This window comes from Pristiophorus japonicus, chromosome 1 (genome assembly GCF_044704955.1).
Source record: "Pristiophorus japonicus isolate sPriJap1 chromosome 1, sPriJap1.hap1, whole genome shotgun sequence".
In the NCBI taxonomy this organism is placed as follows: domain Eukaryota; kingdom Metazoa; phylum Chordata; class Chondrichthyes; family Pristiophoridae; genus Pristiophorus; species Pristiophorus japonicus.
The window spans coordinates 71236708-71255139 of record NC_091977.1 but is presented as its reverse complement, the minus strand read 5'-3'; the positions used below and the strand labels follow the sequence as shown (position 1 = coordinate 71255139).

The 18432-nt window shown below is 45.8% G+C and overlaps 1 protein-coding gene across 3 annotated transcripts in view; it reads right to left on the bottom strand.

Moving 5' to 3' along the window:
- Positions 1–18432, bottom strand: part of focad (focadhesin) — a 343322-nt gene that overhangs the window by 197454 nt on the left and 127436 nt on the right. For all 3 annotated transcript variants that reach the window (XM_070881054.1, XM_070881035.1, XM_070881044.1), the window contains one exon: positions 3518–3720. In XM_070881054.1, the coding sequence (XP_070737155.1) occupies positions 3518–3720 (203 nt within the window). The remainder of the gene's footprint in view (positions 1–3517; positions 3721–18432) is intronic.

Genomic DNA, 18432 nt, shown 5'->3' with positions numbered 1-18432 from the left:
GCTAAGTTAAACATCTAAATGAACAATTAAAGTACAGCCCATGGTACATATGACAAATATTTTCATAGGAAAAGTTACAAAGTATTCATAAAAGGAGGTGGTAAGTGGAAACGAGAGGAAAGGAGACTTCTTTCATTCTAAAGTCAGCGGCTCTTCCCACTCCCCTCCAAATTTAATTATATTAATAAATTGATAAAAACTCCTACCTTATAGGAGCTACACTAAATTTAGGGTTACATGGTTTTTCCCATACTCTATATTACACCTCCAGCAGAGGCAAATTTCATAGGAATGTTGAAGTCACCTGAGGTTGAGGTGCAATGAAGTAGGTTTAAAAGGCAACAATATGAGGAAACCCCTCTCCCAATACAAGGAATCTCCACTTGAGGACTCGAGTGTATGATATAGGCTGACAGTGCTGTAAAGTGAAGTACTGAGGGACAGCTGCATTGCCCGAGCTGCTATCTTTCAGGCGAAACTCGTGGCTTTTATCCAAAGTGGCTTTTATTCAAAGAGGAACAGGGAATTCCCCTAGTGTCCTGACCAAAATTCTTCCCTCAACTACCTTTTCCAAAAACAGATTAACTAGTCATTCATATCATTGCTGTTTCTCAGATTTTATTGTGAAAAAAGTGTTTACCTACACTGTACTTTAAAGTGATTGATTGAAAAGAAAATAAAGACTTGCATTTATCTAGCGCCTTCATGACCACCGGATGTTCCAAAGCCTCTTTACAGTAATGAAGTACTTTTTGAAGTGTAGTTATTGTTGTAATATAGGTAACAAAGCAGCCAATTTGCGCACAGCAAGCTCCCACAAATAGCAAATCGGCTGCATGGTTGATAATAAAGAAGAAAGCTGCGGACTGGAGGAAGATATCAATCAACTGGTCAGCTGGGCAGAACCATGGCAAATTGAATTTAAGCCAGAGAAGTGTGAGGTAATGCACTTGGGGAGGGCTAACAAGGAAAGGAAATACACATTAAATAGTAGGACATTGAGCAGTGTCGAGGAACAAAGGGACCTTGGATGTGCATGTCCACAGATCCCTGAAAGTAGCAGGCCAGGTAGATAAGTAGGTTAAGAAGGCACACGGAATGCTTGCCTTTATTAGCCGAGGAATAGAATACAAGAGCAGGGGGGTTATGCTTGAACTATATAAAACACTGGTTAGGCCACAGATGGAGTACTGCATACAGTTCTGGTCACTGCATTATAGGAAGGACGAGGAGCGGTTACAGAGGAGATTTACGAGAATGTTGCCAGAAGTGGAGAACCTTCGCTAGGAGGAAGATTGGATAGGCTGGATTTGTTTTCCTTGGAACAGAGGAGGCTGAGGGGAGACCTCAATGAGGTGTATAAAATTATAAGAGGCCGAGATATTGTGGATAGAAAGGGCCTATTTCCCTAACCAGAGGGGTCATTAAGCAGGGAGCATAAAGTTGAAGTAATTGGTAGAAGGTTTAGAGGGAATTTGAGGGGGAAGTTTTTCACCCATAGGGTTGTGGGGGTCTAGAAGGCACTGCCTGAAAAAGGGTGGTAGAGGCAGAAACCCTCACTACATTTAAAAAGTACTTGGATGTGCACTTGAAGTGCCGTAACCTGCAGGGCTACGGACTAAGAGCTGGAAAGTGAGATAAGGCTGGATAGCCTCTTGTGCGTCAGCACAGACACGATGGGCCGAAATGGCCCCCTTCCGTGCTGTAACTTTCTATGACTCTATGATGACTAGATAAACTATTTTTAGTGATGTTAATTGAGGGATAAATATTGACCAGGGCACCAGGGATAACTCCCCTGCTCTTCATTGAAATACTGTCATGGGAGCTATTATGTCCACCTGAGAGCAGACGGGCTCTCGGTTTAACGTCTCATCCAAAAGACGGCCCCTCGACAGAGCAGCGCTCTCTCAATACTGCACTGGAGTATCAGCCGAGATTTTTGTGGGATTTGAACCCACAACCTTCTGACTCAGAGGCAAGGGTGCTACCCACTGAGCCACGGCTGACACTGAATATGAAGCACTTTTGAGACTTTTGTAAGAGATGTAAAAATGCAAATTTTCTTTAAACATTATAGATATTTAAAAATAAAACCGTAGTCTTAAATTTACAAGCTTGTGTCATATCAAGCATACAGAAACTGAGCTGATTGAGGCATATGGGGTTGAGAAGTAAAGCTGGTCCAGATGGAATCCCTTCTCACATCACTCAAGCACACCCCTTTGTGATTAAAACAAAAACAACTGTCCTCAGCATTCCAGGAGCTATCTGTAGGTTGGACCATCCAATCCTTCTAACTGAGAATATCAAAGTGTGGAAGATTTCAAGGTAAAATAACAGAAATATTGAAAAAACAAAGCAAAAGAAAATCACTTGAAATACCTTAAAGATATCGGGCTAGAAATTCGGTTTTAGCGAAAATGGTATTTTTACGTCAAAATTACCGTTTTCGCTTCGCTACCATTAGTAGGCCCGATTTCCGGCCTTTAATTTCACAGCGGTAAATATCTGCATTACACGAGGATTCACAGCACAAATCGCGAATTTCAGCAACTTTAGTCCAGGGCCAATAGCCTTGGGAGAGGGGGCGGGATAAACAATAACAAAAAAATTGCCAAAAAAAACCAAACATTCACAAAACCCTTACCGACTAAATCGCTGAAAAAGAATTTTTAAATAAAAACTTTAACTTGCCATTTTTGCAGGTCTTCATACTTACCATTGCTGGCAGGGCCGCAACGCAGGTTTTTCCCTGTTGGTATTCTGGGCGCAGAATACGGGTGCGGAGACAGACAAATATCGTTCAAAAATGCTATTTCGGGTGTTACATGGTGGCGCCCCTCTCCCAGCGGTACGTAGAAAGCGCCACCGCAAAACGGTCACTGAAGTTCCCGCCGACCAGGTTTTTGCCGGTGAAATAGCGGCAAAAGCCCAGTCATAAAGTTGGCGAATTTCTAGCCCATCATGTTAACATTAATATGAGTAGTATTACATTGTCATCAATAGGTGATGGTAGGGATCATACATCAAATTACAGGTATTACATTTCTGAGCTTAATCAGGAAAATTCAACCAACTTCAATTAAAGGTCAGTTTTATTTGATTAACAAAGTCAGCAACTTCAGAAGATGAGGGGAGAAAATTGATGGAGAAAGCCTGGCAAGAAAAAAAGTGAAAAATAAGTAAACAACATTGCTTGAAATTGGTCCAGATATCATGGAATACAACAGTGTTAAAGTTTTCAACAGTAGTTAGCAGCATTGCCAAATCATGCCCTTTTATAATTATAACTTTTAGAGCTGCAAGGAAAACAGGAGGTGTTTAATGCAGATTCACCATTAGTGAGAAAGCTGGAAATGAACTCACATAAAAAGGACCTACTGTATGCAATTCAGTCTTAAAGCAAAAATATCAATTAAATATTAGATGAGTTTATCACATTTTTAAAAATACAGTTTACTTGTTACAGTATTATATAAATCAAATGATGCATAAGCCATCATCTCTTCCATACCTTCTGTCTGCTAACAAACTCTTTCACTTCCTCATTCCGTACGACATTGAGGAGTTTCACAGCCAGTTGCTGGTTGACTGCTGTAATCTCTGCATCTGATGTACAGTCCATAACTACTGCAGAAGATGCTATCTGCAGTAATGGCATCACGAGAATCAGAGCTGCCTTGGGCGAATTGTGCCCAGGTGACAAGATCTTCAATGCTGTCAACAATAGAAAGAACTGCACTTAGATCTTTTCATAGACTTTTACATGAAATTCTGGATAGGAAATTGGGAAAGATCACATTACTTGAGGAAGAAGCCTCCAAAATGCAAGTGGTAAGAATATTGCCATGTCTAATATTTTTAGTCTTACGAAGTAAAAAATGTTTCTAAGATCTATAAAGTTGATTTCTGACTGGTGTGGTGCTAGACTACATTGTAGTAGTATATGTTTCAATACATTATCTCGCATTGAATTTATATGCAGATTGGTGTCAATACCAGAGTCATGATTATGGCTAGTTATACGGCTACAATCAGTATCTTTTGATGAGTTTTTAAACACAGGGATGGGCAATAAAGAGGGGGCTTTCCCATCGAACCTACATGCAGATTTTTTTTTTAAATCAACCATTTATTGAAAGCTTTTGTCTTTGTGGGCCACACAGGTGTATATCATAGAGTGTGAGGAGCCATGTAAAGTTTTAATCTATGTTCCTATTAATTTCCATATACATCAAGTCACTTATAGTAACATCTCTCAGATTTGTCCATAAGAGAACCAAGAGCGCCAAGAACAAACCCTTTTCCAATTTCCAGACCTATGAAATTCAAACAAGACAAATAAGAATTATAGGCACAAACAGTACTGAGTTGCCTTAGCTTTGAAGGTTGATTGTCAGGACTTGATAGCTGCAGGTTGGACACCCTTGAGTCAGTAGCCTTGATTTCAATGTAACGACCCACTTTATGTAATAAAAGCATTAATGGAAAATCCTTTCTTTGTTGTATTCTATTCATTCTTATTGGTGCAAGCACTGCTATTTAGAATATAATAATTATTATTAAAATTAAAATGTAAAACTGTCTTCATAGTGTTAACAGAAGAGGTTTATCTTGTCAAATAGTTTAAGCATATTGTCTCCATGATGTGCCATAGATTCCAATACAGTACATTTGAAGGTATAGTATAGCTTCTAACTCGGTAAAGCAAATGCCTCTTTTGCTTTACAAAGCAAAATTCAAGATTTTACAGGGGTATATGCAGTATATTAACCTTTGATAGAATGACCCGGATCAAGTCATCATTTGCAGCACTGCAGTAAGCATCAGCACTTCAATATCGACCCTCCAATTTGGATGCAAGGGTCGGGGTGAGATTAAAGGAAAGAAACAGACTTGGTAAATGGATACTTGGAGGTTGGAGGGGGGAATTAGTATTTCAAGAACAGGAGAAAATAAACAAACCAGAACACCCAGATCTGATATTTTGACAGTGTGCAACGGTCGCCACATATTAAATAAAATCCACGCACAGGCATCTTCCACTCTGAAGGATGTAGTTCGGGATCTGGAATATTAAGTCCCTCATTGAAACACCAGTGAACTCATCCCTTTTTTTGGCGTGGAAGCAAGTCATCCTCGTTTCGAGGGACAGTCTATGATGATGATGACTTTGACAGTGCAAATGTTGACCCAACGCTAAATCAACAAAATTGATGTGTACAAAACAAAAATTTTTAACCTATTACTTAATTTCAATAATTGTTTTGGTTAGACTAAGTCCTCAACCTCCACCCTTTCCAATTTCTATTGAAATGACAAAAAGTTTCAGGTAGGTTTTCTGATATGAAGGTCCAAACGATAATCCAGGGCTTCCCTCAACAGCTTGTTCAATAGCATGGATCTTGAGCTTTCATATACAGCATAAATTATGATAGAGCATTCACTTTGTTCAGCACAAACAAAAGAATAAATTATACCACTGGATTTTATTGAACAGTCTCCTGATGAAGTTTAACCAAAATGTATAAAAAATGGGTTTATTTTTTGCAATGACAGAAAAAGTACTAATTTTTATATTTGCGAGTTCATTTGGAAGGGGTCTGGCTTTTTTTTTAAATCAGAATCATTAGACCACAAGACATATTAAAATAGAAAGTAAGCCATATCTTGTACTGATGTCTGGAATAATCTTAAAACATGAAAAGGTCAATTCAGATAATAAAAGTTTGAGTCCAAGGAAAAACATTCTGGGATCAAGAAAATTCCACCCCACCTCCCCTGTTCATCCTTCATAGGAAAACCGTTTTCCTGCAGGTTGGTAATCTAAATTTCAAAAGGCTTTGGGCTGTGGTTACAGATAACAAACTACTATTCAGAAAATGTTTCTGCCTAATTAAACTGTCAGGGGAAATATATGAGACATCAGCCAAAAGTATTACATTCAGTTTGGTCTTTGCGGTCTAAACAACAAAACATGTAATGAAGGATATTGCCTGGAATCTGGATGTAAAAAGGCAATTACAGTACTTTGTATGCATGTACTTGTATGGGTTTTGTTTTGCAGGAAAATGGCCCATTACCATTTAATGAGTCTCATTTACTGCAATGCATGAGTAGGAAACCACAAATAGATTTTTTCCCCTTCATAGCCTTGGACAAACTCAATTTTGTAATTAAGGTCTTCACTGAATCTAACAACATAAACTGTTAATCAGATCACAAAAATGTATTGAATAGATTCAATACCTTGCAACGTTTCGATGTACTGTGCTGGAGTATACAGTGTCAGAATATAAACCAAATGGTGATATTAAATGGTCAACGTTTTTATCCTGTCAATAAATTCTAGAATTACTGATTTAGTACTTTCATCTGCAGATACCACCTCCTCCTCACTGAAATGTCAAAGGCACAGGAATCCTCCACACCTTCATCTAATAATTGGCCAGATACAGGCCTAAGTGCCAAATATTCCTTATCTTTTTCCCTTTATATGATCTAAGTAGTACTGTCTATTATATCTCTAAATGCGGAAAAACCATGAAGGGAGCCTAAATTTGATTATGCAGACTTCTCTTCAGTTGCAACAGAAACAACTCTCTCTCCAGTATTTGCCATTGAGGTATGTTGACCCATCATCTCACGTTTTTGTTTATATACCAAAAACGCATGAAGCAAACAATGAAGCTGTTTTCTTAAGAGTGCAAGCAGGAATTCTTGTTAACAATTCAAGATTATACTGTAAAATAAAATGATTTGCTCGCACACTGCTTAGTCTTTGTTTCCCCTCCAATTTTCTCTCTACTGTTTCCTCTGATTCATTGTTCCTCTCGATTCCCACACATCTCCCTGCATTCTTTATTTTTCTCTCATTCATTCACTGAATCTTTGCTTCCTGCTCTAAAGATTGTAATGCCCACACACTGGGACCAAGTTTCCACATGAGTTGCTCCTATTTTTTTTGGAGCAACTAGTTTTATTTTTGGAGTATCTTAAAAATCGCAATTCTCCACATTTCGTTTGCTCCAGTTTCAGTGAGTTGTTCAGTTTTTTTTTTAGTTCAGTTTTTTTTTTAGTTCAGTTTTTTTTTTCAAAAGTGGGTGTTACCAGCCACTTACACCTGTTTTGGCCATTTGAGCAAGTTTAGACAGCAAAAAGTTACTCCAAACTAACTTAGGCCAGCGTATGAGTCCACTTTTATACGCTTATGAAAACCTTGCGGAAACTTTAGAAATCAGGCGCAGGTAGCCAGAGATTGGGAGGGGTGGGGGGGCGGGAGTTAGAGGATTTTCCAAAGCACTATACAGCTTCACAACAACATTGATGAAGCATAATACATTTAAAGCACTAAATAAAGCACAAAGATAAGCATTCAATACCAAATAAAAAATACAAGGAAAGCACCAAAGACTTACAAAGCACTAAACATAGCACAAAAAGTAATAAGTAATTAAATAAAAAATAGAAGGAACCCTGCACCGAAAGCACCAAGACCAAAGTAATCAGCAATCAATCAATAACAAAGAAAAAAATAGAAGTCCTACCTTTATGTGACGGGAAGGCAGCGGGCCGCGGATGAGGGAGAGGGGGTGAAAGAGGAGGGGGTGAAAGAGGAGAAGGAGAGGGGTGAGGTAGAGGGAGGGTAGAGGAAGAGGGAAGAGGAGGGGGGCGCGTAGAGAGAGAAAGGGGGGTAGAGAGAGGGGGGGGTAGAGAGAGGGGGGGTAGAGAGAGGGGGGTAGAGAGAGGGGGGGTAGAGAGAGGGGGGTAGAGAGAGGGGGGGTAGAGAGAGGGGGGTAGAGAGAGGGGGGGTAGAGAGGGGGGGGTAGAGAGGGGGGGGTAGAGAGGGGGGGGGTAGAGAGGGGGGGGGTAGAGAGGGGGGGGGTAGAGAGGGGGGGGGTAGAGAGGGGGGGGGTAGAGAGGGGGGGGGTAGAGAGGGGGGGGTAGAGAGGGGGGGGGTAGAGAGGGGGGGGGTAGAGAGGGGGGGGGTAGAGAGGGGGGGGTAGAGAGAGGGGGGGTAGAGAGAGGGGGGGTAGAGAGGGGGGGGTAGAGAGGGGGGTAGAGAGGGGGGGGGTAGAGAGGGGGGGGTAGAGAGGGGGGGGTAGAGAGGGGGGGGTAGAGAGGGGGGGTAGAGAGGGGGGGGTAGAGAGGGGGGGGTAGAGAGGGGGGGGTAGAGAGGGGGGGGTAGAGAGGGGGGGGTAGAGAGGGGGGGGTAGAGAGGGGGGGGTAGAGAGGAGGGAGAGAGAGGGGGGGAGAGAGAGGGGGGAGAGAGAGAGGGGGGAGAGAGAGAGGGGGGAGAGAGAGAGGGGGGGGAGAGAGAGGGGGGAGAGAGAGAGGGGGGGGAGAGAGAGGGGGGGAGAGAGAGGGGGGGAGAGAGAGAGGGGGGGGAGAGAGAGGGGAGGGAGAGAGAGGGGAGGAGAGAGAGGGGGGGGAGAGAGAGGGGGGCGTAGAGAGGAGAGGGGGTAAGAGGAGGGGGGGGGGAAAGAGAGGAGGGGGTAGAAACATAGAAAATAGGTGCAGGAGTAGGCCATTCGGCCCTTCGTGCCTGCATCATTCAATAAGATCATGGCTGATCATTACCTCAGTACCGTAAGGGCCATATCTAACTCCCTCTTGAATATACCCAATGAACTGGCATCAACAACTCTCTGCGGCAGGGAATTCCACAGGTTAACAACTCTCTGAGTGAAGAAGTTTCTCCTCATCTCAGTCCTCAATGGCCTACCCCTTATCCTAAGACTGTGTCCCCTGGTTCTGGACTTCCACAACATCAGGAACATTCTATCTGCATCTAACCTGTCCTGTCCCATCAGAATCTTGTATGGTTCTATGAGATCCCCTCTCATCCTTCTAAACTCCAATGTATAAAGGCCCAGTTGATCCAGTCTCTCCTCATATGACCGTCCAGCCATCCCGGGAATCAGTCTGGTGAACCTTCGCTGCATTCCCTCATTAACAAGAATGTCCTTCCTCAGATTAGGAGACCAAAACTGAACACAATATTCCAGGTGTGGCCTCACCAAGGCCCTGTACAACTGCAGTAAGACCTCCCTGCGCCTATACTCAAATCCCCTAGCTATGAAGGCCAACATACCATTTGCCTTCTTCACCGCCTGTTGTACCTGTATGCCAACTTTCAATGACTGATGAACCATGACACTCAGGTCTCGTAACACCTCCCCTTTTCCGAATCTGCTGCCATTCAGATAATATTCTGTATTCGCACTTTTGTCCCCAAAGTGGATAACCTCACATTTATCCACATTATACTGCATCTGCTATGCATTTGCCGACTCACCTAACCTATCCAAGTCACCTTGAGCCTCTTAGCGTCCCCCTCACAGCTCACACCGCCACCCAGTTTAGTGTCATCTGCAAACTTGGAGATATTACATTCAATTCCTTCATCTAAATCATTGATGTATATTGTAAGGAGCTGGGGTCCCAGCACTGAGCCTAGCGGCACTCCACTAGTGACTTCCTGCCATTTAGAAAAGGACCCGTTTATCCCGACTCTCTGCTTCCTGTCTGCCAACCAGTTCTCTATCCACGTCAGTATATTACCCCGAATACCACGTGCTTTGATTTTGCACACCAATCTCGCGTGGGACCTTGTCAAAAGCCTTTTGAACGTCCAAATACACCACATCCACTGGTTCTCCCTTGTCCACTCGACTAGTTACATCCTCAAAAAATTCCAGAAGATTTGTCAAGCATGATTTCCCCTTCATAAATCCATGCTGACTTGGACCGATCCAATCACTGCTTTCCAAATGTGCTGCTATTTCATCCTTAAAAATTGATTCCAACTTTTTCCCCACTACTGATGTCAGGCTAACTGGTCTATAATTACCCACTTTCTCTCTCCCTCCCTTTTTAAAAAGTGATGTTACATTAGCTACCCTCCAGTCCATAGGAACTGATCCAGAGTCGATAGACTGTTGGAAAATGATCACCAATGCATCCACTATTTTTAGGGCCACTTCCTTATGTACTCTGGGATGCAGACTATCAGGCCCCGGGGATTTATCAGCCTTCAATCCCATCAATTTCCCTAACACAATTTCCTGCCTAATAAGGATATCCTTCAGTTCTTCCTTCTCACTAGACCCTCGGTCCCCTAGTACTTCCAGAAGGTTATTTGTGTCTTCCTTCATGAAGACAGAACCAAAGTATTTGTTCAATTGGTCTGCCATTTCTTTGTTCCTCATTATAAATTCACCTGAATTCGGCTGCAAGGGACCTACGTTTGTCTTCACTAATCTTTTTCTCTTCACATATCTATAGAAGCTTTTGCAGTCAGTTTTTATGTTCCTGACAAGCTTCTTCTCGTACTCTATTTTCCCCCTCTTAATTAAACCCTTTGTCCTCCTCTGTTGAATTCTAAATATCTCCCAGTCCTCAGGTTTGCTGCTTTTTCTGGCCAATTTATATGTCTCGTCCTTGGATTTAACACTATCCTTAATTTCCCTTGTTAGCCACGGTTGAGTCACCTTGCCGGTTTTATTTTTACTCCAAACAGGGATGTACAATTGCTGAAGTTCATCCATGTGATCTTTAAATGTTTGCCATTGCCTATCCACTGTCAACCCTTTAAGTATTATTTGCAAGTCTATCCGAGCCAATTCACGCCTCAAACCATCGAAGTTACCTTTCCTTAAGTTCAGGGCCTTAGTTTCTGAATTAACTGTGTCACTCTCCATTTTAATAAAGAATTCTACCATATTATGGTCACTTTTCCCCAAGGGGTCTCGCACAACAAGATTGCTAATTAGTCCTTTCTCATTACACATCACCCAGTCTAGGATGGCCAGCTCCCCAATTGGTTCCTCGACATATTGGTCTAAAAAACCATCCCTAATACACTCCAGGAAATCCTCCTCCACCGTATTGTTACATTTTGGTTAGCCGAATCAATATATAGATTAAAGTCACCCATGATAATTGCTGTACCTTTATTGCATGCTTCCCCAATTTCTTGTTTGATGCTGTCCCCAACCTTACTACTACTGTTTGGTGGTCTGTACACAACTCCCACTAGCGTTTTCTGCCCCTTGGTATTCCGTCGCTCCACCCATACCGATTGCACATCATCCAAGCTAATGTCCTTTCTTACTATTGCATTAATTTCCTCTTTAACCAGCAATGCCACCCCGCCTCCTTGTCCTTTCTGTCTATCCTTCCTAAATGTTGAATACCCCTGGATGTTGAGTTCCCAGCCTTGGTCACCCTGGAGCCATGTTTCCGTGATGCCAATTACATCATGCCCGTTAACTGCTATCTGCGCAGTTAATTCGTCCACCTTATTCCGAATACTCCTCGCATTGAGGCACAGAGCCTTCAGGCTTGTCTTTCTAACACACTTTGCCCCTTTAGAATTTTGCTGTAATGTGGCCCTTTTTGCTTTTTGCCTTAGGTTGCTCTGTCCTCCACTTTTACTTTTCTTCTTTCTATCTTTTGCTTCTGCCCCCATTCTACTTCCCTCTGTCTCCCTGCATAGGTTCCCATCCCCCTGCCATATTAGTGCTATTGTGGAGGAGTTAAACTAAGACACTCCCCCTAGGACATTAGTTCCAGTCCTGCCCAGGTGCAGACCGTCTGGGTAGAGAGGAGGGAGTAGAGCAGGGGGGAAGAGAGAGAGAGAGAGAGAGAGAAAGACAGCGAGAGCGAGAGGTGGTGGGGGGGGGGGGGGGGGGGGAAAGAGAGGAGGAAGAGGAGGTGGTGGGGGGTGGGGGGGTGGGAAAGAGGAGGTGGTGGGGGGGAAAGAGGAGGTGGTGGGGGGGAAAGAGGAGGTGGTGGGGGGGAAAGAGGAGGTGGTGGGGGGGAAAGAGGAGGTGGTGGGGGGGAAAGAGGAGATGGTGGGGGGGGCAAAGAGGAGATGGTGGGGGGGAAAGAGGAGGTGGTGGGGGGGAAAGAGGAGGTGGTGGGGGGGAAAGAGGAGGTGGTGGGGGGGAAAGAGGAGGTGGTGGGGGGGAAAGAGGAGGTGGTGGGGGGGAAAGAGGAGGTGGTGGGGGGGAAAGAGGAGGTGGTGGGGGGGAAAGAGGAGGTGGTGGGGGGGAAAGAGGAGGTGGTGGGGGAAGAGGAGGTGGGGGGGGAAGAGGAGGTGGGGGGGGGAAAGAGGAGGTGGGGGGGGAAGAGGAGGTGGGGGGGAAGAAGAGGAGGTGGGGGGGGAAGAAGAGGAGGTGGGGGGGGAAGAAGAGGAGGTGGGGGGGGAAGAAGAGGAGGTGGGGGGGAAGAAGAGGAGGTGGGGGGGAAGAAGAGGAGGTGGGGGGGAAGAAGAGGAGGTGGGGGGGGGGAAGAGGAGGTGGGGGGGGGAAGAGGAGGTGGGGGGGGGGGGAAGAGGAGGTGGGGGGGGGAAGAGGAGGTGGGGGGGGGAAGAGGAGTGGGGGGGGGGGAAGAGGAGGTGGGGAAGAGGATATGGGGGGGGGGAAGAGGAGGTGGAGGGGGGGAAGTGGGGGGGGGAAGAGGAGGTGGGGGGGGGGGAAGAGGAGGTGGGGGGGGAAGAGGAGGTGGGGAGGGGGAAGAGGAGGTGGGGGGGGAAAGAGGAGGTGGGGGGGGGAAGAGGATGTGGGGGGGGGGGGAAGAGGAGGTGGGGGGGGGGAAGAGGAGGTGGGGGGGGGGGAAGAGGAGGTGGGGAGGGGGGGAAGAGGAGGTGGGGGGGGGAAGAGGAGGTGGGGGGGGGGGAAGAGGAGGTGGGGGGGGGGGAAGAGGAGGTGGGGGGGGGGAAGAGGAGGTGGGGGGGGGGAAGAGGAGGTGGGGGGGGGGAAGAGGAGGTGGGGGGGGGGAAGAGGAGGTGGGGGGGGGGGAAGAGGAGGTCGGGGGGGGGAAGAGGAGGTCGGGGGGGGGAAGAGGAGGTCGGGGGGGGGGAAGAGGAGGTGGGGGGGGAAGAGGAGTGGGGGGAAGAGGAGGTGGGGGGGGGAGAAAGAGAGGAGGTGGGGGGGGAGAAAGCGAGGAGGTGGGGGGGGGGAGAAAGAGAGGAGGTGGGGGGGAAAAAAGAGAGGAGATGGGGGGGGGGGAAAAGAGAGGAGGTGGGGGGGGAGGAAGAGAGGAGGTGGGGGGGGGGGGGGGGAAGAGGAGGGAGGTGGGGGGGGGGTGGAAGAGGAGGGAGGTGGGGGGGGGGGAAGAGGAGCTGGCGGGGGGGAGGAAGAGGAGCTCGGGGGGGGGGGGGGAAGAGGAGCTGGGGGGGGGGGGGAGAGGAGGTGGTGGGGGGGGGGGAAGAGGAGGTGGCAGGGGGTGGCAGGGTGGGAAGAGAGGAGGTGGGGGGGGCGGGAAGAGAAGGTGGCGGTGGGGGGGGCTGGAAGAGGAGATGGCGGGGGCGGGGGGGGTGGTGTGGGAGGAGGTGGGTCTGGGGCGGTAACGTTAAACAGACGAGCCTGCCCAGGTCCCATCCTACTCACCTCTTGCCCCCAATCTCTTGCTTTCCTGCTACCCCCAGCCCCCCGAACATCTCCGAGACAGTCCCATGGAACACTTGATGGCCTCAGTCATCTTCCTTCTTGATGGCCACTTTTGCCAGCTCCTTCTCCCTTTCTTGTTTGGCTTTCTGTTCCTGGGATCTCCTGTCTCTGATGACCGTCTGTTCCCTTGCAGGTTGCGGCTGGGATCCCATTCGGCCAGGGCTCAGGGCGGCGTGCTTCGGGCCCCTCCCACAAAGCCTGCAGTACACGCACAGAATCTGGGGGCGAGAACTACTGCACATGCGCACACACTCTAGCGCGCATATGCAGAGATCCCGGCACTGTTTTCAACGCCGGGACCTGGCTCCGCCCCCCCCACGCACTCTGCTGCGCTACGCCAGGGCCCTACATCGGTGCTGCTGCGTGGAGAATACGAAGGTAAATAATAGGCGCCGTTTCTGTTCTTAAAAGTCGCCGCACCTCACGGAGTTGCACCATTCTAACCATGCGGGCAAACTTGGACTCATTGTAACAAAAGGGCAATTCAAATTCTTAAGAGTTAGTTCTCGATGGGACTGAAAAATCTGTACATTCAGCAATCAAGTGTTTTTTGCCCATAAACATTTGTGCATGTGGTGAGGTTCGAAGGAGCAATCCTGTAAAACAAAGTGATTGCCACAGAAATGGAAGCACTGAAAAAAAGTGCATCAACAATTGAGTCAACAGAGGAAGCACCAATTCAAACCAATTGATTCTCAACAGTGCAGCATGGAAAAGCTCAGGTATCACAAAAGCACTCCTAAAACTTCCCTGCTCATCTGGAATATTCCAGCATTGAACTCAATTATTTGTGAAAAATATGATGACTTGGTGGAAGGTGCTCTAACACCTCCATATGACCATCAAATAGTTCTCAATTTGAAGCTTTGTACCCCGTCAATCTCCTTAGAATTCATTGCTCGTAGTGCGGCATACAAGCTAAATTATGAAACATAGAAACACAGAAAATAGGTGGAGGAGTAGGCCATTCGGCCCTTCGAGCCTGCACCACCATTCAATAAGATCATGGCTGATCATTCACCTCAGTACCCCTTTCCAGCTTTCTCTCCATTTCCCTTGATCCTTTTAGCTGCAAGGCCATATCTAACTCCCTCTTGAATATATCTAACGAACTGGCATCAACAACTCTCTGCGGAAGAGAATTCCACAGGTTAACAACTCTGAGTGAAGACGCTTCTCCTTATCTTGGTCCTAAATGGCTTATCCCTTATCCTTAGACTGTGTTCTGGACTCCCCCAACATCGGGAACATTCTTCCTGCATCTAACCTGTCCAGTCCCGTCAGAATTTTATAGGTTTCTATGAGATCCCCTCTCATTCTTCTAAACGCCAGTGAATACAGGCCCAGTCGATCCAGTCTCTCCTCATATGCCAGTCCTGCCATCCCGGGCATCAGTCTGGTGACATTCGCTACACTCCCTCAATAGCAAGAATGTCCTTCCTCAGATTAGGAGACGAAAACTAACACAATATTCCAGGCGAGGCCTCATCAAGGCCCTGTACAGCTGCAGCAAGATCTCCCTGCTCCTATACTCAAATCCCCTAGCTATGAAGGCAAACATGCCATTTGCCTTCTTTACCATCTGCTGTACCTGCATGCCAACTTTCAATGACTGATGTACCATGACACCCAGGTCTCGTTGCACCTCCCCTTTTTCAAATCTGCCGCCATTCAGATAATATTCTGCCTTCATGTTTTTGCCACCAAAGCGGATAACTTCACATTTATCCACATTATATGCATCTGCCATACATTTGCCCACTCAGCTAACCTGTCCAAGTCACCCAGCAGCCTCTTAGCATCCTCCTCACAGCTCACACCGCCACCCAGTTTAGTGTCATCTGAAAACTTGGAGATATTACTCTCAATTCCTTCATCCAAATCATTGATATATATTGTAAAGAGCTAGGGTCCCAGCAAGGAGCCTTGCGGCACCCCACTAGTCACTGCCTGCCATTCTGAAAAGGACCCGTTTATCCCGACTCTCTGCTTCCAGTCTGCCAACCAGTTCTCTATCCACGTCAGTATATTACCCCCAATATCATTTGCTTTAATTTTGCACACCAATCTCTTGTGTGGAACCTTGTCAAAAGCCTTTTGAAAGTCCAAATACACAATAAGAACATAAGAATTAGGAACAGGAGTAGGCCATCTAGCCCCTCGAGCCTGCTCCGCCATTCAACAAGATCATAGCTGATCTGGCCGTGGACTGAGCTCCACTTACCCGCCCGCTCCCCGTAACCCTTAATTCCCCTATTGGTTAAAAATCTATCGATCTGTGATTTGAATACATTGAATGAGCTAGCCTCAACTGCTTCCTTGGGCAGAGAATTCCACAGATTCACAACCATCTGGGAGAAGAAATTCCTTCTCAACTCGGTTTTGAATTGGCTCCCCCGTATTTTGAGGCTGTGCCCCCTAGTTCTAGTCTCCCCGACCAGTGGAAACAACCTCTCTGCCTCTATCTTGTCTATCCCTTTCATTATTTTAAATGTTTCTATAAGATCACCCCTCATCCTTCTGAACTCCACGAGTAAAGACCCAGTCTACTCAATCTATTATCATAAGGTAACCCCCTCATCTCCGGAATCAGCCTAGTGAATTGTCTCTGTACCCCCTCCAAAGCTAGTATATCCTTCCTTAAGTAAGGTGACCAAAACTGCACGCAGTACTCCAGGTGCGGCCTCACCAATACCCTGCACAGTTGCAGCAGGTCCTCCCTGCTTTTGTACTCCATCCCTCTCGCAATGAAGGCCAACATTCCATTCACCTTCCTGATTACCTGCTGCCCCTGCAAACTAACTTTTTGGGATTCATGCACAAGGATCCCCAGGTCCCTCTGCACCGCAGCATGTTGTAATTTCTCCCCATTCAAATAATATTCCCTTTCACTGTTTTTTTTTTCCCCCAAGGTGGATGACCTCACATTTTCCAACATTGTATTCCATCTGCCAAACCTTAGCCCATTCGCTTAACCTATCCAAATCTCTTTGCCGCCTCTTTGTGTCCTCTACACAACCCGCTTTCCCACTAATCTTTGTGTCATCTGCAAATTTTGTTACACTACACTCTGTCCCCTCTTCCAGGTCATCTATGTATTTTGTAAACAGTTGTGGTCCCAGCACCGATCCCTGTGGCACTCCACTAACCACCGATTTCCAACCCAAAAAGGACCCATTTATCCCGACTCTCTGCTTTCTGTTAGCCAGCCAATTCTCGATCCATGCTAATACATTTCCTCTGACTCCGCGTACCTTTATCTCCTGCAGTAACCTTTTGTGTGGCACCTTATCGAATGCCTTTTGGAAATCTAAATACACCACATCCATCGGTACACCTCTTTCCACAATGCTAGTTATACCCTCAACGAATTCCAGTAAATTAGTTAAACATGATTTGCCATTCATGAATCCATGTTGCGTCTGCTTGATTGCACTATTACTATCTAGATGTCCCGCTATTTCTTCCTTAATGATAGCTTCAAGTATTTTCCCCACTACAGATGTTAAACTAACCAGCCTATAGTTACCTGCCTTTTGTCTGCCCCCTTTTTTAAACAGAGGCGTTACATTAGCTACTTTCCAATCCGCTGGTACCTCCCCAGAGTCCAGAGAATTTTGGTAGATTATAATGAATGCATCTGCTATAACTTCCGCCATCTCTTTTAATACCCTGGGATGCATTTCATAAGGACCAGGGGACTTGTCTATCTTGAGTCCCATTAGCCTGTCCAGCACTAGCCCCTAGTGATAGTGATTATCTCAAGGTCCTCCCTTCCCACATTCCCATGACCAGCAATTTTTGGCATGGTTTTTGTGTCTTCCACTGTGAAGACCGAAGCAAAATAATTGTTTACGGTCTCAGCCATTTCCACATTTCCCATTATTAAAATCCCCCTTCTCATCTTCTAAGGGACCAACATTTACTTTAGTCACTCTTTTCCATTTTATATAATCGGTAAAAGCTTTTATTATCTGTTTTTATGTTTTGCACAAGTTTACTTTCGTAATCTATCTTTTCTTTCTTTATTGCTTTCTTAGTCATTCTTTGCTAAAAATGTTCCCAATCTTCTAGTTTCCCACTAACCTTGGCCACCTTATACGCATTGGTTTTTAATTTGATACTCTCCTTTATTTCCTTGATTATCCACGGCTGGTTATCCCTTCTCTTACCGCCCTTCTTTTTCACTGGAATATATTTTTGTTGAGCACTATGAAAGAGCTCCTTAAAAGTCCTCCACTGTTCCTCAATTGTGCCACCGTTTAGTCTGTGTTCCCAGTCTACTTTAGCCCACTCTGCCCTCATCCCACTGTAGTCCCCCTTGTTTAAGCATAGTACGCTCGTTTGAGACACTACTTCCTCACCCTCAATCTGTATTACAAATTCAACCATACTGTGATCACTCATTCCGAGAGGATCTTTAACTAGGAGATCGTTTATTATTCTTGTCTCATTACACAGGACCAGATCTAAGATAGCTTGCTCCCTTGTAGGTTCTGTAACATACTGTTCTAAGAAACAATCCCGTATGCATTCTATGAATTCCTCCTCAAGGCTACCCAGTGCGATTTGACTTGACCAATCGATATGAAGGTTAAAATCCCCCATGATTACTGCTATTCCTTTTTCACATGCCTCCATTATTCCCTTGATTATTGTCCGCCCCACCGTGAAGTTATTATTTTGGGGCCGAGAAACTACGCCCACCAGTGACATTTTCCCCTTACTATCTCTAATCTCCACCCACAATGATTCAACATTTTGTTCATTAGAGCCAATATCATCTGGTTCTCCCTTGTCCATTCTACTCGTTGCATCCTCAAAAAATTCCAGAAGATTTGTCAAGCATGATTGCCCTTTCATAAATTGATGCTGACTTGGACCGATCCCATCACTGCTTCCCGAATGCGCTGCTATTTCATCTTTAATAATTAATTCCAACATTTTCCCCACTACTGATGTCAAGCTAACC